The sequence below is a fragment of the Salmo trutta genome, chromosome 17 (genome assembly GCF_901001165.1).
Source record: "Salmo trutta chromosome 17, fSalTru1.1, whole genome shotgun sequence".
NCBI classification, from domain to species: domain Eukaryota; kingdom Metazoa; phylum Chordata; class Actinopteri; order Salmoniformes; family Salmonidae; genus Salmo; species Salmo trutta.
The window spans coordinates 17,380,800-17,406,125 of NC_042973.1; the positions used below are offsets into that span (position 1 = coordinate 17,380,800).

A 25,326-nucleotide genomic window follows, 5' to 3' on the forward strand; every position below is an offset into this window, starting at 1 on the left:
AGCTGATCCAGCTCATGTTCTGAAGTTTGAACCTTTGTTTCCAGAAGGCCAATTTTGTCTTATTTGTCCAAGCGCCCGCCTTGTATATGCATATCTGAGGAGACATATCCTCGAGGAGACACACTTCTGTTGTGTAAAGGGCAGACCATCTATGCAGAACTGGTCTTTGTATCACCATTATGATCTAAAGCTCATTAACTGATACAATGGCAGATAGATTTGTTTTAGAGAGCGAGAGAGAGAGACTCACAGGCCTGCATGCTATTCACACCCCAGTGGTCTGCAGGGAGATACACCATTCTGATCTGGAGCCGGAGCATGAGGAATGCACGCAACACAGCATCTAACTCACTGACAATTCACTTTCTACTCTCCTCAGAGTTGTGATGTAACACAAATGGGCTGTAGTGATAGATATCCAATACCTGTTATCATAAAACTATTCAATTTTGGAATACTTTGAAAACGCATCCTTCCTCCCACACTTTCTTGAAATTAATCATTGGTCAAGCATGTTTGGCTAGGTGAAAGCAGGGGTGTCACTATTTCGCATTCACAGATGCAGTCAAGTCAGATAAGTGATTACTTCAAAAGGATGGATGCATTTTTAAAGTATTCAAATGCTACCTAAACATGCTGCAGACAATACAGTAGAAAGCCTGCAATGAAGTTGAAAATAGTTTAATACAAATGGAAACAGTCAAGCTCTTTTTGATAAAACTTTATAGATGCTTGATTTTAAAGATATGGATAACAATACAGGCAAGTCAATACCACTGCTAAAAGAGGTTTCCTAATTTTAATTGATTGAAGGGTTCCTTGTGTCATAAGTATAATGTAAGCAAAAGTTTGGTTGGATGATGAAGTACAACAAAACGTTCATTTTAAAAGATCAATTGGATGTGATCAATTGGATGTGAACTGAAGGTATAAAAAAAAAAGATTGACACTTTCAGATACATTTTCTGCATAAGCAAAAGCTCGCCACAACGGTGTTGTGATCAAAATGAATGGACAAGAAAGAGAAACCTCAAACTCACAACCACTCAGACTGTTGTCTCTGATTTGGACATAAAATCAGTTTATAGCAAACAAGACCATAACATTTTTATTTTATGAGGGAGAAAATATCTGATGGTGGGATCACTATAGGGATGTTTTTGCAAATTTGCAGTTTTTGGCCTCGTTTTTGAGAACTTATTGAAGCAACCATGGCAGTCAACTGTTAACACAAGTCATCTAAAATATCTGCTAGCAATGTACAATACCATTTAATAGCTAGCTTCATTCAGAACGGTTTATAAAATGTTGCCTTCCATTGAGCATGTTGTATTCCACTGACCAATGTGAGGATAAGAAAACAAAACAGATGAAAATGACCACAAAATATTAAAATGTATCAACAGCTAATTAGCAACTTAATACATCCTAATAAACATTTAGGATTTGATTATTCACAGAGGTAATGGTGGCCTAAAGGAACTGCAATAAAAACTGGTGTGGCAAATATTTTATTATATAGTTTGACCATTTTAAGTGCTCACTTCGATCTGCACAAATGTACCAATGCACCTTACTCTCATAACAGCCATACAGACTATGATGTCCGATGATTCCGGCCCAGACAATATATTGAAGAGCTTTTTCAGCCTTGCATCAGGTTATCACTAAGTAATCAGGACAACCGATAAATGAAGAACGCTGTGTGTAAATTCACATTAAACTTCTTATAACACTTCACTGTTTCGTTGGTCACACTCAACTTGTAACACCTGAAATTGACCTTTAAAATATATGACCACATTGCAAGCAGGTGATTTAGATGGAAAAGGGGTGAGTATCAACAATTGTATTCAATATTTGCAACTGACCTACTATAGAAATATCATACATCTCACTACTTTTAGAGCACAACTGTAACCAAATAAAAACGTATATTTAGAATTTTCAGAGGAATATAATTTTTGTATTATGGCACTAAACATGAAACAAACTTCAAACTTGAAAAGAAAACAAATGAAGTCAATTGACAACAAATGTCCATGACAAAGGACTAGAAGTAATTACACATCCGTGACCAACAATGTTCCATCCATAGAAATATGGGCCCTTCCCTTTCCTGCTGCAGTTTCTATTGGGTTCGGAGCTGGTAATCTGGAAAAGAAAATGGAAACCAATATCATTAGTGATCTAATCAGTAACATCAATTTAGCCCACAGTCATACATGGATATTGACTGATATATAATAAAATCGGTTTGGCCATAAAAGCTAATGCTTAGAGAAGCCGTTTTCCTACCCTTCCACCTTAACCTCAAACACACACAATGGAAAATAATTCATCAAAACGAATTAGTGTTTCAATATTGTTCCTAGAGCCAAACAAAAGAAAACCGGATGTGTCTCTTGGGAGCTGGCTCCACCCATTGTAAAACTAACAGAGGACAAGTACGTATGAGACAACTGATTAAACCAGCAGAACCAGCTCAAGGATAAGTTTCCTTATTTTGGTTCCCTAAGACGAAAGATTGTGTGTAAGTAAGGAGATGTTGAGTTAAGTTTCTCTGGTGCTTTGCTTGGCAGTATGAGTTGTAAACAAACATCTTAAATACACAGATTTACAATGGGAAGCACACAGCTGTGTCGAGTTTGGTTTCTCTGCTCAGGCCAAGTTCTGACTACTTATCTGTTCAGGAATCTCAGAGTTTTGAGTCGAGGTGAGCATGACATCCACACTCCCCCCCACACACACACCCTCCATACAGTCCCCCACCCACCCACACACTGGCTTGTGTACTTCTTTATGTTTGTGGACTTTGTGTGTCCTCTTACGCGTCACAACGTGGGCAAGCACGCAGCATGGGCCAGATTTAACGAGATCAGTACCGTCTGTTAGTAGAAACTTCTCCAAAATCGCTCTTTAGCCTAAGAAACAGCCTCAATGTATGTAATAACAATTAAAAAAACAGTTTGTTATGGAAACAGTGTGATGTGTGGAACGTTAGACGTGGAGTGATGAAATGGTTTGCCCCCGAAGCCCAGCGTATCTGGTTTTCATTTGCCTTGAACCGTATCTGCTTTAAGAGCAATTAAGTGCAAAGGTTAAGGTGGAACAGTGTTTCTGTGGTTGCTAGGGGAACCAAGGGCACTTGGAACAATAGTGCCCGGAGCCCAATAGTATTGTTACGTGACGCGAGTTGACTTTGAAACACACTGACATATTTGTAATCGAGAAATTCTGTGCCAAATTCAGTAGTTATGAAGAGTCTAACACAGACGCCCACAAGTCCCTGCCACACATGCTTAAATTTCACATGTTTACTTCTAGCGAAACTCAACGGTTCGCTTTCTAAATGTGGGGATTCATAGTTTGGAATACTTTTTTCATGTGCATAAAACTGAAGACATTTCGACCCTTTTAAATCATTTAACAACTAATAGAATAGAACTAATAGAACTTCAAAATACTACTACTCAGTAATATGACATTTCTTAAAAAATATGATACTTTTAACAGAACTCTCTAATCCAGTCTTCACATCAGTCTAAATAACCGACTCAGATGGATAAACTATTTTTAAAATTGTAGCAAGCACATGCCACGGGCTAGACAATGGTTTCCTCCTTCTTAACCATCAAACACACGCTGGTTTAAGAGAGAATATTAAAAGGGGTAGAATAAGACAGCTTAAGTCTAGGACTACTTTGGCTGTGGTAATTGATAGGCTGTGTTTACAGGCCTTTACTGCCCGCTCATGGGAGATCTCTAATTTGGTCCTATGCGCCCCTCTCCCCTAAAACGTACACACACACAGTTCTTCTTGCGGAGATGGAAACAGTGCGTGGCTTTGCCGACTCAGGCTCCTGGCCATTGCACACTCACACAGGGACATTGGCACTCCTGGCCATTCGCATGCCGTCGTCCACAACAAAGTGCTTGTCGGTGCAGGGGTGAAACTAAACCACAGCAACCGCCATCAACAAGGCCACATAAAGGCCCCCAGGCCACTCTGCAAATCTGACAAGGATTTTCAATCAGCCTGAAGAAAACACTAGTTTGCCAAAGAGATCAAGGCCTCCAGTTGACTTAGGGCCACTGCTTTGTTGTTGTACAGTGAAGTGTATCACTTCCCCATAAAATAACACTGCTCCTCTTTAAAAGTAATATGAAACGTGGAATATGAAGTACTTCGTCTTTCATTGTTTGATAACAGAGTGATATGTCATATAGGCTAGGCATAGGTCAATAATGATTCACTTCTTTCCCTTTGAAGTTGTAAATGTTAATGGATGAGGTTAATAAAACCACAGGGTGCCACGCTTAATATTAAGGATGTCTAACTACATTTGCTCTTTAAAATTAATACATCTCAGACGGAATCATCTGCCAGTTAAGGCTGCTAACGTTGCATCACTTTCTTGAACAAAATAAAATGGTTGTGTGGTAGCAGTCTGCGGTGGACACTGGCAAGGAAACAGTCTGGAAACGGGTGCCCAGTGTGGCAACTAAAATCCAGAGCTCATCAAGATGATGCAAGTACTCAGATCAGGTGGCGTTGGCTTGTATTCAGTTGGGCCGTTGGGGGTGAATGTGGACTTAAATCTTGGCACTGCCCAGAGTACATGAGATGTTTGTAATTAACTGGGAAGACAAGACACCTTCACACAAAGTTTATAATTACACATCAGTGATCTCCTGTGTCGCTTGATTGCCGTGACAGCTTACATAAACACATTGAGTTAATAACAGGGTTGAACAAAGTTGAATTTTGTATTAATTAGGAACAAACAAAAGCTCTAGTATTCTTTGAACTCTAAGTGGAACTAATGGAATATGCCACACATGCACATGACAAATACAGATCTTAGTATGGAAAAGGGTGGCTAGGACTTCCCTTTTGGTCAGATACAACAAGTGCAGTATGCTGCCACAGTTCTTAAATATTATTATTTATATCTGTGTTAAACTAAAGAATTTAAAGATTAATCTATATGAACAGTACATCTACTGTAAGTATTCAGCGATACACTAACAGTTAAGGTCTAACCACTCCAGTATGAAATCTATCACCCATACTTAAGACTTCAGACTCCAGCCACCCTAGTCATAAACTGTTCTCTCCGCTACCACATGGCAAGCGGTACCGGAGCACCAAGTCCAGGTCCAAGAGGCTTCTAAACAGCTTCTACCCCCAAGCCATAAGACTCCTGAACAGCTAATCAAATGGCTACACAGACTATTTGCATTAGTTTTGGGGGGTGTTTGAGGTGCCCTAAAGCTCAGGGGTGCATGCTATGCCACTGCTTATGTATGCATGTAAGATGTGCCAAATAAATGATCTCCAGCTCAGGGCTCCAGCGATGCATTTGGTTTGCTAACTTGCAAGATCAAGCTTGTTGTTTACAGCAGAGACAATACATCCCCTCCTGGATAAAGATCCCTGCCTCCTAATTTTGTACGACAAATGAATCATTTTTTTTTATGTTTGGAAAGAAAATAGCGGCCCTTGTGTGCACTGCTGGTAATACTGTATACCCCGGTATGGTACAGAAATGGTACGAAGGCAGAGCTCGACATTCAGGGCTGCCCGCTGGCCCAGCAACCTCTACCGGGCAAGTTAATGAAGCTTTCATATGGCCACTTGAGCCAGTACATTTTCAAACTTCAAAACAGAAAATAATAATTTATATTTATTTCTTAACAATCTTCCCGACATCTGACGCTTCACACTATTTATTAAATCCAGTCTGCTAGTCTCCAGTCTGCTAGTATCCAATCACCACCTTCCGGAGACACCTGAAACCCCACCTCTTTAAGGAATACCTGGGATAGGATAAAGTAATCCTTCTAACCCTTAAAAGATTTAGATGCACTATTGTAAAGTGGTTGTTCCACTGGATATCATAAGGTGAATGCACCAATTTGTAAGTCGCTCTGGATAAGAGCGTCTGCTAAATGACTTAAATGTAATGTAAATCAGCATTCGGTTTCCAATCGGAGGAAGCCTTCCCTCTCGGTGTCGAGAGCCCCGCCTCAGTAGGCTACGTCCTCATGCCGGACACATCTCAGCGGAGGTGGGAAGCCCAATTCAGAGTTGAACATTGGCACTTGGATTCCACACAATAAAAAGTCCTCCATCTGTTTTTCAGTCTTTTTTCATCAGACAACATCGTACACAGCGATGTCATTTGCAAAGAAAGGTTTATGTAGGCCTACACTATTGAGCTGCTTGAATGTCAAGTTTATATAATTGTTTAATAACAAATGAATTCCTGAAGCCGTTAAGTAGCCATGTCGTTTATCAGCTGAACATCCATTGTTGGGTGGCAAAAGCGCGCAACTCCTCACAAAGGTGATCGCTGAGTGGAAAATAATATGTTCAAATAAGCCCAGTCACTGCACAACATTTATAACTGCAATCTCAGGAAGACAACAGTTTTGATTGCAATTATTGAAAAGAGCCTGATCATGGCTTTGAAATGCTGTACGATTCATTTTTCAACTCCATTTTTACCGTAATTGGCAGTGTTTTACAAACGAGGTGTCTGGCATGACAAAAAATGCATAAACGGTAGGCCTATATTCACTGGAAAATGCACACAATTACACAGTATTTATTTTTAAAAACTCAAAAATCCCATTATTTATTAGTGACATTGGGAGGTTTTTGTGAACATTTAGCAAGCAACAAGATGACATTTAGAGTGAGGCCTAGCTAATGAATAGCGGATTGTGGTTAATGCAGAAGAGCAACCCCATGCTTCAGCCATGTAGTCACCATGCTACATCCATATGACTTCAGGTGATAATGCTTATTGCTATAATGCTTATTGCTATAATAGCACACCTGCCTGATAATAGGGATCATGTACACGCCCTAAAGATATTGCAACATATTATTGGGCTCATTTCAAGAGGAGAATACTTTTATTGTAGTAAAAAGATTGACATGAATTCCATCAGCGAGTCAGTGATTCCAAATAGGCTAGTCTTCAACTGTATCTTCAAGTCACACACACAGACAAAAACAGACCCAGGACCTGTAGTCTGACCTTGCACAGAGCAGACAAAAGACTGCCCGGACCAAAAGGTTCAACCCCCCCTGATTGACAAAGTATCAAAACAAGCGCCCAGTCGAGTGGAGATGAATGCCTTCCTCTGGTTGATATTGGAGATAATTAATATTGGCTGGGTTTGCTCTGCTTTATAATTCAGCAGCCATTCGACGGGGTGTAGTACAGTATGACAGCTGGCCAGCGGCCGCCAAGAACAACGCTATTGCCTGGCTACTTCCTTCCTGCCAATCAGAGGTGGGAGGGGCCCTGTCTCAGACCATCTGCACAGATAACCTTATCAGGAAGAGAGGCCTGGAGGGAGACGGACTGCAGCCTGTCCTGTAGAACCTCACAACATGATGTACTGTAGAGCAGAAGAGGGGAGAGAAAATAACCAAATCTACTGGCGTTAGACCCTTTGCTAGCAGTGTGTCTCCTAGATGTAGTCCATGGCAGGGGGAAAAAAAAGGTCCCTGAAGCAACATTCAGTGCTGCAAATACTGAAACCAATAAAAATGCCAATACATGTATAATGTGAGGGGCAACAGAGCAGGATAGCCAATCGAACCACAGAGGACCGGAGCAGATCCACATGGCTGTTCAGACACATGCACAATTGAACACATAATATTGATGGTAGATGACAGGGTGTTTTACATGCAGATGTTTAGTGGGTGGTATGATAATGAGAGATCATTATTACAGTATAGTGGGCTGAGATGAAGTCTTCTTTGAGAGAAGAGTGTGAATGCTTATTATTATTATTACTACATGGTGTGGAGAATGTTCAACCTTACCCCCGTTCTGTGTGATGTATCGAACCCATGGCAGAGCCTGGTAGCCACTCTTCTCAATGATCTTCAGGTAGCGCACCTAAAAACAAGAGTTAGCAAACGTTTTCACAAAACATGTCTTTCATCACACAGAGCAAACCGTGTTCCAAGTGAGGAAGGTGGGGGGAGGGGTTGTAAAGTACACTATAATGAATAGAACAAAATCAGGTTTACTGTATATGATACTGCATTGTTTTTACCAGGATGATTTTATTGTTTATATTCACTCAAATACTAACTTTAACAATGCCACGTTTCAGGCAACAACCACTAAGGTCAAATATGCCCTGGCTGCAACACAAGTCAATGTCTGCAGATGAGAACTTCTCACATTCCAGAAACAAGCTGGTATGAAGAAGTGGTTAAGAACATTTTCGATATTAAAACAAAAAGTGGGGAACTAGCACTTCCCAATCCTGTGTGAAATTATCAATTCTTCAAACTACAACCTATTGAATAAGATCCACCAAGGGTACACATATTGCATCATTTTACATAAAGAATTTACCAAATCGAGCCATACAACGAGGGGGCTAACTGTTCCAATAAAGCCTTTTATCCCTTCCCTAGAGTCAGATGAACTTGTGGATACCATTTTTATGTCTGCGTGCTGGCGTTAGCGCAATTGCCAACTAGTATTAGCACAATGGCTAGAAGTCTATGGTAACTGCTAGCATGTCAAAATCCAGAAGTATCCCTTTAATATGCTTATCTTCATGGTGCTCTTATAATTAATTGAGCTTAATATTCCCCCATCGTTTCATGGCCGGGCTCTCATTGAAACGAGGACCACCTTCAGAGATTCTAACAGATAGAGAGTGGGGGGGATTGAGTCTTAAATCTTCCCCAAGATAAAACACTTGCAATAACAGCCCAGAGAATTACACTGACAGGCAGATTTGACTATGTGTAAATGGACTCAGCACACCACACCGCAGCCAAGCTCTCTTCACATAAATACTGAGCTTTTTATCAACACCATATGGGGAAGATGATTGTTTCACTCCCTAATGCAAAAACTCTTTACACCAAGGGTACCATCAATCATAACTGGGCCATAATGGAGAAAGCCAGGACATCACCGACCCTTAAAGGCTCCTCAATGAGCACCTCTAGGTCTGATCTGTCTGGTGGTCCTGATGAAGATGCAACAGGCATGCAGTCGGCCACCCAAAATAAATATTTGATCTTCCTCTCAGAAAAGGTGTGAACACTGCTAGTACTTGGGCACAACCTACCTCCAAGACACACAAGATTGCTTTGTCTCATAACAGGCAAAGAAACAATTGATGTAGTTCGGTCCTTGAGCTGTTCTTGTCTATTAATGTTGGGTATTATGTTTCATGTTTTGTGTGGACCCCTGAAAGAGTAGCTGCTGCTTCGCAACAGCTAATGGGGATCCTAATAAAATACCAAAACGGCTACAGAGAGGGGGCTGCTGCATTCTCCTATGAAAAAGGCCGTGATCCCATAAACTGGTGCAAAGGCAACCTAGTAGGATACAAACACATAATTTACTCCACCGAGGTAAATCTGTCTGCTGACTTGACATTATTCATGTCAGACTAGCGCTGTATTTGGACTGTGAGCTGTAAATCTCCTCCCATTTGCGCACAACGCCAATTCCAAGTGTAATTTAAGATCTAAAGGGTGTTTGAGGCAGATCACACAACCGATACACAATGCAAAATGAATAGGTCTATATGCATATGGGAGGACTGTCTGAACTGTCTCAGAGCGGTGTGAGTGTGTGTCTGACTGCAGTCTAGACAGTAGAGGCTCTTCTCATTGTGAGAACAGGAGGATCTCAGTGCTGGCATGTCAAAGCTAACATCAGTCAGGTCCAGTGGTTGTCATTGGCAGAACAGGAGTGCTAGCAGTTAAGGCAAGCCTACAAGGCCAATTCAGAAAGGCCTGGTGGTTATCACTGACAGTGTCCCTAGCTAACCTCAATTGTGCTACCAGCTCATACATAAACCTACATAGCAATAAAGATTATGAATGACGTACAGTACCAGTCAAAAGTTTGGACACACCTACTCATTCAAGGGTTTTTCTTAATTTTTACAATTTTCTTCATTGTAGAATAACAGTGAAGACATCAACACTATGAAATAACACATATTTGCTTACTACATGATTCCATAAGTGTTAAACAAATCAAAATATATTCTATATTTGAGATTCTTCAAAGTAGCCACCCTTTGCCTTGATGACAGCTTTGCACACTCTTGGCCTTATCGATACATTCATACTATAAATCAGCAAGAATCACACTAACCTTTAGTCTCATCTTGGCTAAACATGGTACCATAACTGAGCCTATTCAAAGTTCCCTAATATTTGACAGTTTCTAAAGTTTTAGTCATCAAGAGTCATAATGAGAAACCGCCAGAGATACAGATATAGTACCCACAGGGTGAAACAAGGACAAGCATTCTCCTTCTGACATCTCCAACATTAGTTCACCTGTCTACAACTCTACATGGCCTGTGGTGAAATTGGTAGCTCCATATTCCTACACTACCAGTTAGTCACAGACAGTAACAAGGTTGGCTGATGTGATTCTGTAATAAAACACAGCTAAATCGAGGTGTGGCCTACTATACACTATGTCTAAGTTGTCTGGAGCCTTACAAATGCAGATGTTTGTTGTTATAAACTACTGTAAGACCAAAGCAGGCACGATCTGGCAACATTTTTCACACAGTCGGTAAAAAAAGTTTCAGACACATTTGGAGCAAGCTAAATATGCCATATTTCAAGGACACCCTCTTGAAATACAGCACATTTAACTTGGGGATGAATGTGTCCTCAGTCTTCAAGGATTTCTCTGATGGTACAGAATGTGAATACAGAGACAGTAGTTGTTTAGAAGTGCTTTCTCCAGGCTCTGGTAGATCATTCACCATTTCAATAGCTCTTTGCCTCATGTTGATCAAATCAATAGCTTCAATTAATGCTGAAGCTAAAATAGGCACTGAATCTGTCAACCAGGGTCCAATAAACAACTTGTTTTATAAGTTCTTCTTTGAAACAACTAGGTATACATGATAGCTCTACTACCTACTAATAGATGTCCGATAATAAAATAAATAAAACAGAAGTTATATATTTATTTAACCTTTATTTAACTAGGCAAGTCAGTTAAGAACAAATTCTTATTTACAATGACGGCCTACCGGGGAACAGTGGGTTAACGGCCTTGTTCAGGGGCAGAACGACAGATTTTTACCTTGTCAGCTTGGGGCCCAACGATCTAACCACTAGGCTACCTGTGCCACCCCAAAACAGGAACAACTGTTTTACATCAAATGATCATGTGCTTACAAAACTTACAAAGGCACATCCAACCAATCACTTTCTTGGGCACCTGAATAGTACCACACAATAATATCTACTTTTCAGGATCTCTGTCATGATGTCTGTGCCAAACACAATACTTATTTTCATACACAGTACAAACATGATATGGACTATGATGTATTTATTGTACATTTTATAGTACATGAGTACTTGCAGTTGGTCATGTGTTCTGTTCTGGTGGTTGACTGGGCCTATATGGAGTACATCTGAGGGGCTGGTGGGTCACGCCACTGTGTCTGAGGGGAGGGGGAACCTAGCTGTAATTATCCCTTAGAGGGGGAAGATGAGCCCTGATGTGGCTCCCCTACCATCAGCAGGCTATAAAGAAACAAATGCAGCCCCTGCCTCTACAGCAGTCCAACCACTCTGGTGTTAAACTTCCCTTTCTACCTCAGATGGGGTATGGCTGGGGAGCTTGATGCACATCTGCCTGTACGCCTGGCAAGGCTGGCAGTGGGGTTAAACACCACTTTGATACGCTCTGATATACCACACTGTGTAATTAAGGAGCTGATGTGGTTCCCCTTTTCTTTTTTGTTGTTGCTGGTGCCGCATGTCGTGTGCGAGAGACAAGGGAGCGTGGAGAGAGTGAGCACGCACAGTCGCACACATACGCTCACACATGTAGCCAGGCAAACGCAGAGGCACGCCCACACACCAGGGTTTTCGTTAGGAAAATGTGACGCCGGACACTTGACCGGCAGAATTTTAATTTACTGGACATTTAAGAAATGTACCGGACCAATATGCATTGGGTGCATGACCTGATTAGGGCGTCCACCCATAATGCTCAGAATGACTGAAATCACAATGAGATTATAGTAGGCCTAATTCATTTTAACAGAACAGGATGCAATAGTGTGCGTCCTTAACGAATTCCGATCCCAATTTTAAGATGTTAGAATAACGGTCCACGTTTACTTTTCCTCAGCCAACAAGACGAGTAACGAACAGCAAAATCACAAACCTATGTCAACCTACTATCCTCCATAGTAGAAAAGTATACCTATTCTATTGGTCAGCTTGTCGTTCTGTGCAAGAAAGAAATAACTTATTCCAAACAGACTGGGAGCTGTCAGATGAATGATCCCAAACAACCAGTAGGCCTAAGCTACATCCAAAAACATTTAAAAAGCAATGAGGCTCATACAACAGATCAGAATGGTTAGCTTAAAATGTTGATAAACTAGATTGAACAAAAATATAAACGCAACATGAAACAATTAACAATTGTACTGGCTTAGAGTTCATATAAGGGAATCAGTCAATTGAAATAAATTACATTTAGCCCTAATCTATGGATTTCACATAAGTCCAAGCTGCCTAAATGTTCCCTCAATGCTAGAAGAGATCCTTGGTGGCGTGCGGTGAGCTCAGGGGTTCTGCACAATTCAAGTGGACCTGGAACACCAGCAAAGTGGCCTTGGGGTCAGCCAGAGCCAAAAAACACAGTAGCTCAATCAAACTCCCTAAAAAGCAGCTTCCAGCGGCATCTCTCTGATGATGTCTCCATTGATCTCTGGTTGAGTGAGTTAGTTTGAGGAGCTGCGGTTTACAAGCAACTCTTTCCTCAAGGTGCCATTACTGGGGTTAAGTAGGCCTACGTTAACGAGAGCATCTTGGAGTGATGATGAAACCTTTCAGTGACCATTCTCTGGTAGAACATAACAGGAAGACACTGTCAATAACTCCGTAGCTTGATTTCATTACAAAGTCCCTCATTTTCCATTAGTGCCAAAACTTCCTGATTTCCAGAGAAATTCAAGCAAAGTGTAATTTAATCCCCTGCCTCTCAATTATGTGTGGGATGTTATTGAATGTGCTGTGTCCAGTGCAAAACATGATACGGGTCGTTTCACCTCAGAAAGCACTAGAGGATTGACACCCACCTTCTCAGATTGGTCTGAAATTGTTTGTTGTTAGAAACAGATGCAATTATGGTAATTGTAACATTCTGTTGAAATATAATTTGATCTGAGAAATTAACCAAATTGATTTCACCCAAATTGACCATTTTAATTTATAGGATTCATATCATATTCAATAAATATAGAAACTAACATCTGATTTGGACAAAACTTTATCCTAACAACGAGTTCGACATGAGGAATCCAAAGAAATGGTCAAAAGCCCCCCACGGACCCACCACCCCACACTAACAGGTAGTATGGAGGTGCCGGAGTACTACATCTTCATCCTATGTAAAGTTTTCCCAGTGAATTTGGTGATGTTTTTCTTCACCTGTTCAGAGAAATGAGTCACAACTGTGGGAAGCATTGGAGTCAACATGGGCCAATATCCCTTTGAAATGCTTTCGACACCTTGCCCAGTCCATGCCCCGACAAATTCAGGCTGTCCTGAGGGCATACAAAGACACGAGGCGAAAGAACCCCCTCTGAGCCAATGAAAAGGCTGTCCTTTGATTCTCTGGGCTACGAAGTCATTTCCCTGGTGGCAGATCTGGTGGTTGATTGGATCTATCAGGGGACCCACAGCTCCCAGAGGGCTGTCAGGGAGAGAATGACATTGACCCACAACAATACGGACCTGCACACTGAACTGTGCTCCTAATAGTTCTTCTCTTAACCATCCCATCAACAAGCAGTTGACCATTATGTCACAGTATTTGTCAAAACAATGTCTCAATACAAGAAGGCAATTTTGAGTGCTAAAAGCAGTTTTTTAGCAGTGTGTATCCTTTTTTATTTTTTTGGGGGGGGGGGCAATTGCCTGATGCTGGCTATACAGCACCTGTGCAGATCTTTCTGGATACAGTGCACACATTCTGCTGTTTCCCAGAAAGAGAGCAACTTGTCAACTCCTAAGCTCTCCAGTGTAGCTTTGTGACAGAGAGACCAACATCTCTGACAGAGACCCACCAGGCAAACACTATGGTGATGAAGGGATGTTGTTCTCCCTGTGTTAACTGAGTGTCATACAGTCTGTAGTCAAAATACCACATACAAACAGCACCAGACCCCGAAGCAGCAAATCAAGCGCACCAAACCAGACAGCTCAGGTCTCAGCTTGAACAGCCAGACCTCATGTGTGTTACAATAGCTCCATCATGTGTTAGAATGATTACCAGTTTCCCAATACTAAAAGCAACAAGAGACACCCCTGGTGGATAAAAGAGCTACTGCAGCGAGGAAGGCATCTTACCTGGATGCCAGAAGTAGTGAAGTAGGGGATCTCAAACTTGACACTGATGGGGGGCTTCCCCTCCTTGTCCTCTGCTTCCACACTGGGCAGACCGAAGTGGGCCCTCATCAGATACTCCTTACCCCCCTGGGACAAGATGAAAGAGCAACAGTTAGGATCATGGTGTTGTTTTTCACATACATTTATCCAGGTAAGTTGTGACACTTGAGATCTGTATTTGTGTTTATGATGTTCAGTCACTCAAAGAAACCCACTTTGAAAACTATGGTCTACTTTAGCATGCAGTCCAGTGTGTTGTTGTACTCACCGGGAATGACTTAATGGACCAGACGACCTCGCTGTTCTCTGGGATCCACTTGACACTGCCCACCGTGGTCTTGAACTTGGGCGAGTCGGCGTCTGTGGGAACTGGAATGTGGATCTCCACATTGTTGGCTGTGGACCGCCTCTTGAACTGACTCTTAGCCTGAGTGAGATCAATATATTGCATTTCAGAAGATCATGCTTAATGTGTTTATGATAGCTTCGTGGTTAACTATTGATTTGATACCTAAGCATACTGTTAACTTAGCTGCTGGGTAACGTTGCAGGGCTGGTGTTTACCTTGATCATGTACTCGATCCTGCTGTGGGAGTGTTTCTCTATCACAGACTCAATCCAGATCAGGGGCTTCACCTGAGGACAACACATTTCTAAGGCTTATAAAAACAACTTCTCAACAATACAACGAAAGGGTCATTTCTGCTTTGACACGTCTTTCTCATATATGCATAATGTCACAATCTCATATGCATAAAAATATATGAATACCTTAAAGCTGAAATCTGCATAAGGTGAAACAGTGCCACTGTTCACCCCAGCGCATGCATTATTGTTTTTGTTGATGAAACCAGATGAGGAGCATCCAGCATCGTAGCAACAACAAAAAAAGTACACTCTGCTGTTCTATCGCACATGCAATGACGTCCAAGGGAAGAAAACAGTATACGTTGTTTGAAGTAACTTCTTTGTAGTTGTAATGTCGCAAATGGATGTGGCAGTTTCACCAAGGACAAATTCCAACTTCTACTTGAACACTTCTAATGGCATGCGCATCCCAAAAGGGGCGGTTTCCCAGACAGATATAAAGCCTAGTCTTGGACTAAGAAGCCATTTCAATTGAGAATCTCCATTAAAACAGGGCTTTGAAGCCCTTTGAATTGAGAATAGCCATTTAAAAAAAAAAAAAAAAGGGCTTGCAGATTCAGTGACTAAAGATGCAACATGCAGAAATCACTCCTCCATTTCCTGGTTGCTAAAATTCTAATAGTTCGCCTAATGTCAGTTTGTGAGACAAAACAAGCATTCATTGATTCTCAACTCATTGTACCATCTAAACTGCTGTGAAATACATTTTCCATAACCGAAAATATAGTATACTCAACAAAAATAAAACGCTACATGCAACGTCACTTATTTTACTGAGTTACAGTTCATATGAGGAAATCAGTCAATTTAAATAAATTCATTAGGCCCTAATCTATGGATTTTACATGACTGGGAATTCAGATAAGCAGCTGTTGGTCACAGACGCCTTAAAAAAAAAAAAAAAAATTAAAACGGTATTCGTCACAGTATTTTTGTGCATTCAAATTGCCATCGATAAAATGCAATTGTGTTTGTTGTCCGTAGCTTATGCCTGCCCATACCATAACGCCATCGCCACCATGGGGCACTGTTCACAACGTTGACGTCGGCAAACCGCTCGCCCACACACCACCATACACGTGGTATGCGGTTGTGAGGCCGGTGGGACGTACTGCCAAATTCTCTAAACAACATTGGAGACGGCTTATGGTAGAGAAATTAACATTCAATTATCTGGCAACAGCTCTGGTAGACATTCCTGCAGTCAGCTTGCCAATTGCACATTCCCTCAAAACTTGGCATTGTGCTGTGAGACAAAACTGCACATTTTAGAGCAGCCTTTTGTCCCCAGCACAAGGTGCACCTGTGAAATGATAATGCTGTTTATCCAGATTCTTGATATGTCACACCTGTCGGATAGATGGATTATCTTGGCAAAGGAGAAATGCTCACTAACATGGATATAAACAAAATGTGCACAAGATTTGAGAAAAAAAGCTTTGTATGTATGTAAAATATCTGGGATCTTTTATTCAGCTCATGAAACCAACACTTTACATGTTGCGTTTATATTTTTGTTCAGTGTATATTCAGCTGTTTGAAGCTGGTGTACAAAACCAAAAGACGCAAAAACGAAACTTCAGAACGGGAAGCATAGAAACACAGAACAGATCTAATGCTTTGTAGACTTGCTTTCAATGGGAATGAAAGGTCTAACTCACATCTCTCTGAATTTGGTCCGTTCCCCAACAAAGTAGCTTTAAATCCCTGCTGAATACACATTTTTATAAAGATGCTTTAATGTATGATTTCAACTTTATTTGGCCATCTTTTTTCATTCTCCTTCCTCCTGTCTTTGTAAGTACTTCTATTTTATGATGTGAAGCACTTGTATTGAAAAGCGCTATACAAATAAAGTTATCATGAGGGGTTCACAGCGAAGCTATTGTTATTCTTAGATTATTATTTGTCCTTGATATGGTCAAAACTTTGGCACACAATGAGTAACTTTGTCCAAAAGAATGGTACTGATTGGCCTATAGGTGGCGCTGTTATAAGCAATCTCACTTAAACCCTCATATCCACTATCCTCATTGACCTTGAGACTAATTTTTTTATGTACAGTTGAGGTCGGAAGTTTACACACACTTAGGTTGGAGTCAATAAAAAACTAGTTTTTCAACCACTCCACAAATTTCTTCTTAACAATCTAGTTTTGGCAAGTCGGTTAGGACATCTATTTCGTGCATGACAAGTAATTTTTCCAACAACTGTTTACAGACAGATTATTTCACTATCACAATTCCAGTGGGTCAGTACATGCACTAAATTGACTGCCTTTAAACAGCTTGAAAAATCCCAGAAAATCATGTCATGGCTTTAGAAGCTTCTGATAGGCTAATTTACATCATTTGAGTCAATTGGAGGTGTACCTGTGGATGCATTTCAAGGCCTACCTTCAAACTCAGTGCCCCTTTGCTTGACATCATGGGAAAATCAAAAGAAATCAGCCAAGACCTCAAAAAAAAAAGAAAGTCTGGTTCCTCCTTGGGAGCAATTTCCAAACACCTAAAGGTACCACTTTCATCTGTGCAAACAATAGTACGCAAGTATAAACACCATGGGACCACGCAGCCGTCATACTGCTCAGGAAGGAGACACGTTCTGTCTCCTAGAGATGAACGTACTTTGGTGTGAAAAGTGCAAATCAATCCCAGAACAGCAGCAAAAGACCTTGTGAAGATGCTGGAGGAAACAGGTACAAAAGTATCTATATCCACAGTAAAACGAGTCCTATATCGACAAGCCACTGCTCCAAAACCACCATAAAAAAGCCAGACTACGGTTTGCAACTGCACATGGGGACAAAGATCGTACTTTCTGGAGAAATGTCCTCTGGTCTGATGAAACAAAAATAGAACTGTTTGGCCATAATGACCATCGTTATGTTTGGAGGAAAAAGGGGGAGGCTTGCAAGCTGAAGAACACCATCCCAACCGTGAAGCACAGGGGTGGCAGCATCATGGTGTGGGGGTGCTTTGCTGCAGGAGGGACTGGTGCACTTCACAAAATGGATGGCATCATGAGGAAGGAAAATTATGTGGATATATTGAAGCAACATCTCAAGACATCAGTCAGGAAGTGAGAAACAAGATTCTCTGGTCCGATGAAACCAAGACTCAACTCTTTGCCCGGAATGCCAAACGTCACATGACCATGGCAGCATCATGCTGTGGGGACTGGGAGACTAGTCAGGATTGAGGGAATGATGAACGGAGCAAAGTACAGAGAGATCCTTGATGAAAACCTGCTCCAGAGCGCTCAAGACGTCAGACTGGGGCTAAGGTTCACCTTCCAACAGGACAACGACCCTAAGCACACTGCCAATACAATGCAAGTCTCTGAATGTCCATGAGTGGCCCAGCCAGAGCCCGGACTTGAACCCGATCAAACATCTCTGGAGAGACCTGAAAATAGCTTTGCAGCGACGCTCCCCATCCAACCTGACCGAGCTAGATAGGATCTGCAAAAAAGAATGTGAGAAACTCCCCAAATACAGGTGTGCCAAGCCTGTAGTGTCATACCCAAGAAGACTCAAAGCTGTAATCCCTGCCAACAGTACTTCAGCAAATTGCTGAGTAAAGGGTCTGAATACTTATGTAAATGTGATATTTCTGGTTTTTATTTGTAATAAATATGCAAATATTTCTAAACTTGTTTTTGCTTTGTCATCTGGGGGTATTGTGTGTAGATTGATTAGGGGAAAAAACAATTTAATACATTTTATAATAAGGCTGTAACATAACATGTGGAAAAAGTCAAGGGTTCTGAATACCTTCCCAATGCACTGTATATTTATTAAAGTCCTTTCAATGGAGACACTCCACTATTAGTCTAAGACCACACTTAATCTTTGTCCGGGAAAACAAACTATAATGACAAGCCCATCGTATGCAATTAAACTGGCCCGTCTCTGATACAGTACATACGTGTGTGTTGAGGCGGTAGGACATGAGCTCAAACTCTCCATCAGGAGGAATGAAAGAAATGGTGCGGTCATTCTCAAAGCGGGACAGACGCACACACTGGTGGAACTTCGTGTCTTCCAGCTCCACTGATTTACTCTTCCCTCCTGTGATGAGCACAGCAATAGAAAAATATGGAGAGTTGGAGAGGGCATTAGAGGATTGGATTTGGTACAAGTACAGTTCTGAGAAAATGAAAGCTGTTTAATTGAAATAGATTAGAGGTAAGAGCTGAATCCTAACTTGAGATGTGTGTGCACAACTCCAACTGTCTTCAAATCATGCATTGATGTCTATGGGAAATTGTGAGCAAAAGGCTAAGTGTCTAAAGTTTGGGCTGAGAATCCACACAGAAACAGCTTTGAAATCTACATGCATTTGTCTTTTAACTGAATTGTAGCCCATCCAGTGGCAAACAGTGCAGAGGAACTCACGGCCAGTGTTCTCAAAGAGAACTTTGTCGTTGAGCCCCAGACGCAGCTCGGGCATCCCTGACAGGAACACCCGCATTTTGATGGAGCCCACGATCTCACTGCGCAGCACGTTACCATTCGCACTGACCTGCACATACATGAGAAAAGGAGAAGTATCAGACATTTTACAACAATTGCTCAAATGTGTCTAAGTTCAAATGGTTGATAGTATTTCAATAAAACACAATGATTTTGTCAGACAAAAATAAACATTGCAAGCCACGACTGTATTAGAGGGAAGGGAGTGTTAGAACATGACGTGACAAGGGGCCTCACCAGAAGATTAACAGACTCAATGACGTCCAGGAAGACTTCGTTCTTCCTGTACTTGATGCCCTCTGACCTCCAGGACACTGCGTTGGTGACGGTTGCAGGGGGGCGCGGGCCCCCCGTGTCTAACTTGTGCCCCTCTTGGGTGATGTACCTAAAAACCAACAGAGACAAACAGGGTGAGAGGATAGGACAACAATGACAGATTCCACTCTGTCTGCAGCCATACTGGGTGCTTGGGTGAAATTCTAGATATTTGGTACATACGTAGTGATCTACACTAGTGTATCTTCTGTTTAACTTGGAGGGATTTGAAAATGTTTAATGGAAGCAAAACATGGGTTTGTACAGAGTTTAGGAGACTGATTAAGGGCTGGAGAGGATACTCACTCTTGAAGGATCTTGCTGTCAGTGGTCTGGGGGTAGCCAAAGTCCATCAACTCATCCATCAACTCATAGATGATGACAAAGTTATCTCTGATACTCTCCTCTTCCAACTCCTTAAAATACTCTGAGAAAACCTGAAGAGACAAAGGACTTGAATAAAGTTACCCAACTGCATTTTCTCATGAAGTTGGTAGCAGTGCTTCATATAATAATTCAAAGACCAGCTATAACACATTTCTTACCAGTTAAACATCTGTAATAACCTATGGGTAATAATTGGCCAAATAAGACTACGATTTTCGTCACCCTAAACACTCTACTGGAAACCATTTTATACCGCACAATAGACAAAATATGCAACTCACCTGAATAATTTTGTAGAGGAAAGAGAAGACCAATGAGACACAAGCATTTTTCTTAGACGTTGCTACAACTGATTGAAAATATGTTAAGGTGAAGTTGATGTGGGGCTGATAAGTAAAACAAAGATGAGCTGGAAAAGGTCAGTTTGAGAAATAACTGAAAGTGGTATTTACTGGAAGTGATCTTTTTGTGAGCTCTCAGAGTAGTAGTATATTTGACCTAAGCAATCAAACCAACCATCACGCTCCCTTTTACAAAGCGCAAGATAAGTATAATTTTCCCATTTGTATTGGGTACTCTAATATTGGAAAGGCAAAGGAATATTGAGGCAGTAGTTGTAAACACATTTTGTGAAAGGATGAGTGGCAGTAAGGATACGGTACAGGTTGTTGTGTTTGATCCACATGAAGCGGACACCTCCGTGGGCCAGGATAGGGGATAAGTTACCCTCCTCCTCTCTGTCCATGAGGATAGGCATAAAGTGCTCAATCTCTGACATGTCCACATCTCCTCTGTAGTTACGGCAAACCAGAACCTGAAAAGGTGAAACAAAACAGGAACTTACTCTCACTTTCTCTATCCTTCATGTTAGGACATCTACATGGCCTGTGTCTCCTGACAACATCCTGAACAGGAATCACTGGCAATGTATTCATATCTTCAAGTGTCCTTGAAAAAATCTACATGGGTCATCATAACTGGACTATGCATTTGAGCCGTCACACACAGCGGACAGTTGTTTTAGGCACACCAGCCCGTTCAAATGGTTCGCTCCCATGTACGTCGAGTGACGTGGACGTGGCTTGCTATAAAAAGCAGGCAGACAGAGGAATTCAGTTAATGTTTGATTGAACGTTAGAATGGGCAAAGCGAGTGACCTAAGCGACTGATCGTGGTATGATCGTCGGTGCCAGGCGTGTTGGACTTTCCACACGCAACAATGTTTAGGATTAACTTAGAATGGTGTAACAAACAAAAAACATCCAGTCATCACCAGTCCTGTGGGTGAAAACAGCTCATTGATGAGAGGTTGAAGGAGAATGGCAAGACTCTTGCAAGCTAACAGGCGGGCCACAAACAGGCAAATAATGGCACAGTACAACAGTGGTGTGCAGAACGGAATCTCGTAACGCACAACTCGCCGGTCCTTGTCACGGACGGGCTACTGCAGCAGAGGCCCATACAGGGTTCTCAGCAAAAACATGAAAAAGCAACTCGTGGGCCTGCGATCACCACTGGACAATTGAGGAGTTGTCCGACGAATTCCAGTTCCTGTTGCATCATGCTGATGGCAGAGTCAGGATTTGGCATAAGCTGCATGAGTCCATATCCACATCGTGGCTGTGTCAAAGGTACAGGCTGATCGCGGTGGTGTAATGGTGTGGGGAATGTTTTCCTGACACACGTTAGGTACCTTAATATCAATTGAGCAACGTTTCCATGCACCGAAGCATTCCGGCTGTTCTGGAGGCAAAAGGGGGTACCGACCCGGTAGGAGACGGGCGTACCTAATAAACTAGCCTTTGGATGAGGGCAACTGTTGGTGGTCATGACAACCATGGATGATAACACCTCTCGTTAGGCTTGTAATACAGCTTACTATTCACAAGGCCACCACCATTACCATAATCATGCAGAATTCGTCTTTAATGTATCACGTGATCCAAAGAAATAGCCCATTCAAAACCAGTCCAGCTGGTGGAGTAGCTAGCTAAGTAACATTACTTTCCCGTGGTTTTCAAAGCACTACTGATCTGACAATGTACCGATGTTCGTTTCAAAAGGAACATTATTACGTGATTAATGACGTCCGAAGATTCGTTTGATCACATGGTTTTTCAAACGTGTGTTGCAAAATGCGAGATGCCACTGATTTTGCCGTGGTTCTGGTGAATTCTATGATTCCAAGCTGCTTTCAAACACGGACCTCTACTGGACACTGTACTTACAATGTACCGTATATAGACTTTTTCATGTAGCGTCACATGAACGATAGCTCAGCAGGTAGAGTCGCGGGGTCTAGTACACTCAAATGACAGGGAATGGGGGCGAAGGCATATTCATTTATCGTTTTATGTGACGCCACATTTCTGCACATTGTTACTCAAATACGCACTGTAGAAACTGCTCAGTTACTTCCTAGTTGTTCAAATTCTAATGGCTTGCCTAATTTCAGTGTGTGTGACAAAACAGGCAAGTGTAGTGTAGAGAAACATTGTATTTTATTTCACCTTTATTTAACCAGGTAAGCTAGTTGAGAACAAGTTCTCATTTACAACTGCGACCTGGCCAAGATAAAGCAAAGCAGTGCGACACAAACAACAGAGTTACAGATGGAATAAACAAGCGTACAGTCAATAACACAATATGTGAAAAAAAATAGTCTATATACAGTGTGTGCAAATGGAGTGAGGTGGTAAGGCAATAAATAGGCCATAGTAGCAAAGTAATTACAATTTAGCAAATGAACACTGGAATGATAGATGAGCAGATGGCGATGTGCAAGTAGAAATACTGGTGTGCAAAAAGTAAATAAAAACAATATGTGGATGAGGTAGGTAGATTGGATGGGCTATGTACAGCTGCAGCGATCGGTTAGCTGCTCACATAGCTGATGTTTAAAGTTAGTGAGGGAAATATAAGTCTCCAGCTTCAGCGATTTTTGCAATACGTTCCAGTCATTGGCAGCAGAGAACTGGAAGGAAAGGCGGCCAAAGGAAGTGTTGGCTTTGGGGATGACCAGTGAGATATACCTGCTGGAACGCGTGCTTCGGGTGGGTGTTGTTATCGTGACCAGTGAGCTGAGATAAGGCGGAGCTTTACCTAACATAGACTTATAGATGACCTGGAGCCAGTGGGTCTGGCGACGAACATGTAGTGAGGGCCAGCCGACTAGAGCATACAGGTCGCAGTGGTGGGTGGTATAAGGGGCTTTGGTGACAAAACGGATGGCACTGTGATAGACTGCATCCAGTTTGCTGAGTAGAGTACTGGAAGCTATTTTGTAAATGACATCGCCGAAGTCGAGGATCTGTAGGATAGTCAGTTTACGAGGGTATGTTTGGCGGCGTGAGTGAAGGAGGCTTTGTTGCGAAATAGGAAATGTTTTGGAGATGTTTAATATGAGTCTGGAAGGAGAGTTTATAGTCTAGCCAGACACCTAGGTATTTGTAGTTGTCCACATATTCTAAGTCAGAACCGTCCAGAGTAGTGATGCTAGTCGGGCGGGTAGCGAACGGTTGAAAAGCATGCATTTGGTTTTACTAGCATTTAAGAGCAGTTGAAGGCCACGGAAGAGTGTTGTATGGCATTGAAGCTCGTTTGGAGGTTAGTTAACACAGTGTCCAAAGAAGGGCCAGAAGTATACAGAAGGGTGTCGTCTGCGTAGAGGTGGATCAGGGAATCACCCGCAGCAAGAGCGACATCGTTGATCTATACAGAGAGAAGAGTCGGCCCGAGAATTGAACCCTGTGGTACCCCATAGAGACTGCCAGAGGTCCGGACAACAAGCCCTCCAATTTGACACACTTAACTCTATCAGAGAAGTAGTTGGTGAACCAGGCGAGGCAGTCATTTGAGAAACCAAGGCTGTTGAGTCTGCCGATAAGAATACGGTGATTGACAGAGTCGAAAGCCTTGGCCAGGTTGATCTAAACTGCTGTGAAATATATTTACCATAACCAAACATATTGTATTTTCAGCTGTTTGATGCTCAGGTACAAAATCAAAAGTAAAATAATGAAAAGACTTAAGACCGTGAAGCATAGAAATAGGAGACATAGAACAGATCTACCTCGTCTTACTTGCTTTCACCGAGAATGACTGATCTATAACTTACTTTTCTATGCTAATTTTGTTGGGTGCCCAAAAACCTACATATTGCAGCTTTAAACAATTACTTGTCTTAAGGATCTTACATAATGCCATAGATTCCGTTTTTGATAGCAAAAAAAGGGATTCACAGCAAAAAAAGGGATGCACAATATAAGGTTCGAATCTGCAACGCAATAGTAACTAATTGTAGGCTACGAAGACTAGCGACTAACCGCTGCACCATTGAAATTTGATGAATAGTGTGGAAAAAACGTATAAAACATCAAACGCTAGTTTTCATTGCTGACCAGCAGATGTCATTTACATTTTAGTCATTTAGCAGACGCTCTTATCTAGAACGACTTACCGTTGTGAGCTCATACATTTTAACCAAAAAAATTGTGTACTGGAACCCGCGCGCCTGGCACCGACGATCATCACTAATGTGCATTGTTAAAAGCTCCGAGTAATTAACCGTTTTTCGGCACAATTTGGTAAAAGCCCCAAAGGCTTCAGAAAGCCTCGGTTTCCCATCACTACTTTCCCATGTCAACATAAAGCTCTCAAATTCAATACTCTATATTTTTCTTAGAACGTAAACTAGCTAGCTTTATATTGTAACTTGTTCATCAAAACGTACAATGCATTATTAGCTAAACATTTTAATGGGAAACACTTGTCATTTAGCTAGCTATCTAACGTTAGCTAACCCAAATCTGGCATGTCCTCTTACCTTGCCTTTGAGGTCTAACACGTAAACCGCACTTGCTGACATTTTGCTTCTAGTTCGCCGTTACTTACTACGAGTTGGTGATAAATATATTTATAATATCTAAATATTGCAATATAAAAATATGTAGCGGTACGGTAGCATCCAACTAGGGGTGCTAGGTGTTTTTCGCTACCATTGACCGGGTTTTGTGCACACGTCACTTCACAAACCAGAAGACAC

The 25,326-nt window shown here is 41.7% G+C and overlaps 1 protein-coding gene across 2 annotated transcripts; it reads right to left on the reverse strand.

Annotated features, from left to right (window-relative positions):
- Positions 1-706: 706 nt before the first annotated feature.
- On the reverse strand, positions 707-25,326 carry LOC115151747 (AP-1 complex subunit mu-1). Of its 2 annotated transcripts, none has more exons than XM_029695946.1 (12): positions 25,108-25,325; positions 20,940-21,096; positions 20,564-20,631; positions 20,202-20,332; positions 19,818-19,965; positions 19,503-19,629; positions 19,033-19,175; positions 15,020-15,091; positions 14,724-14,882; positions 14,417-14,542; positions 7,853-7,928; positions 707-2,154 (listed from the first exon to the last, which is right to left on the reverse strand). In XM_029695946.1, exons 1-12 carry the CDS (start codon positions 25,147-25,149, stop codon positions 2,132-2,134), a joined length of 1,272 nt encoding a protein of 423 aa, XP_029551806.1. In that variant the 5' UTR covers positions 25,150-25,325; the 3' UTR covers positions 707-2,131. The 2 variants fall into 2 exon arrangements, with proteins under 2 accessions (XP_029551806.1, XP_029551805.1); XM_029695945.1 differs by lacking the exon at positions 707-2,154 and adding an exon at positions 6,586-7,419 and having other exon boundaries at positions 25,108-25,326.

Bases quoted from the DNA above. Each gene is read 5' to 3' on its own strand.
- LOC115151747 (XM_029695945.1), bottom strand. From the start codon at position 25,149: ATGTCAGCAAGTGCGGTTTACGTGTTAGACCTCAAAGGCAAG. The intron at 20,333-20,563 runs GTGAGTTGCATA...TTGTCTCTTCAG, and splicing joins TCCTCTACAAAATTATTCAG to GTTTTCTCAGAGTATTTTAA. The intron at 19,176-19,502 runs GTGAGTTCCTCT...TGCTCATCACAG, and splicing joins TCTCTTTGAGAACACTGGCC to GAGGGAAGAGTAAATCAGTG.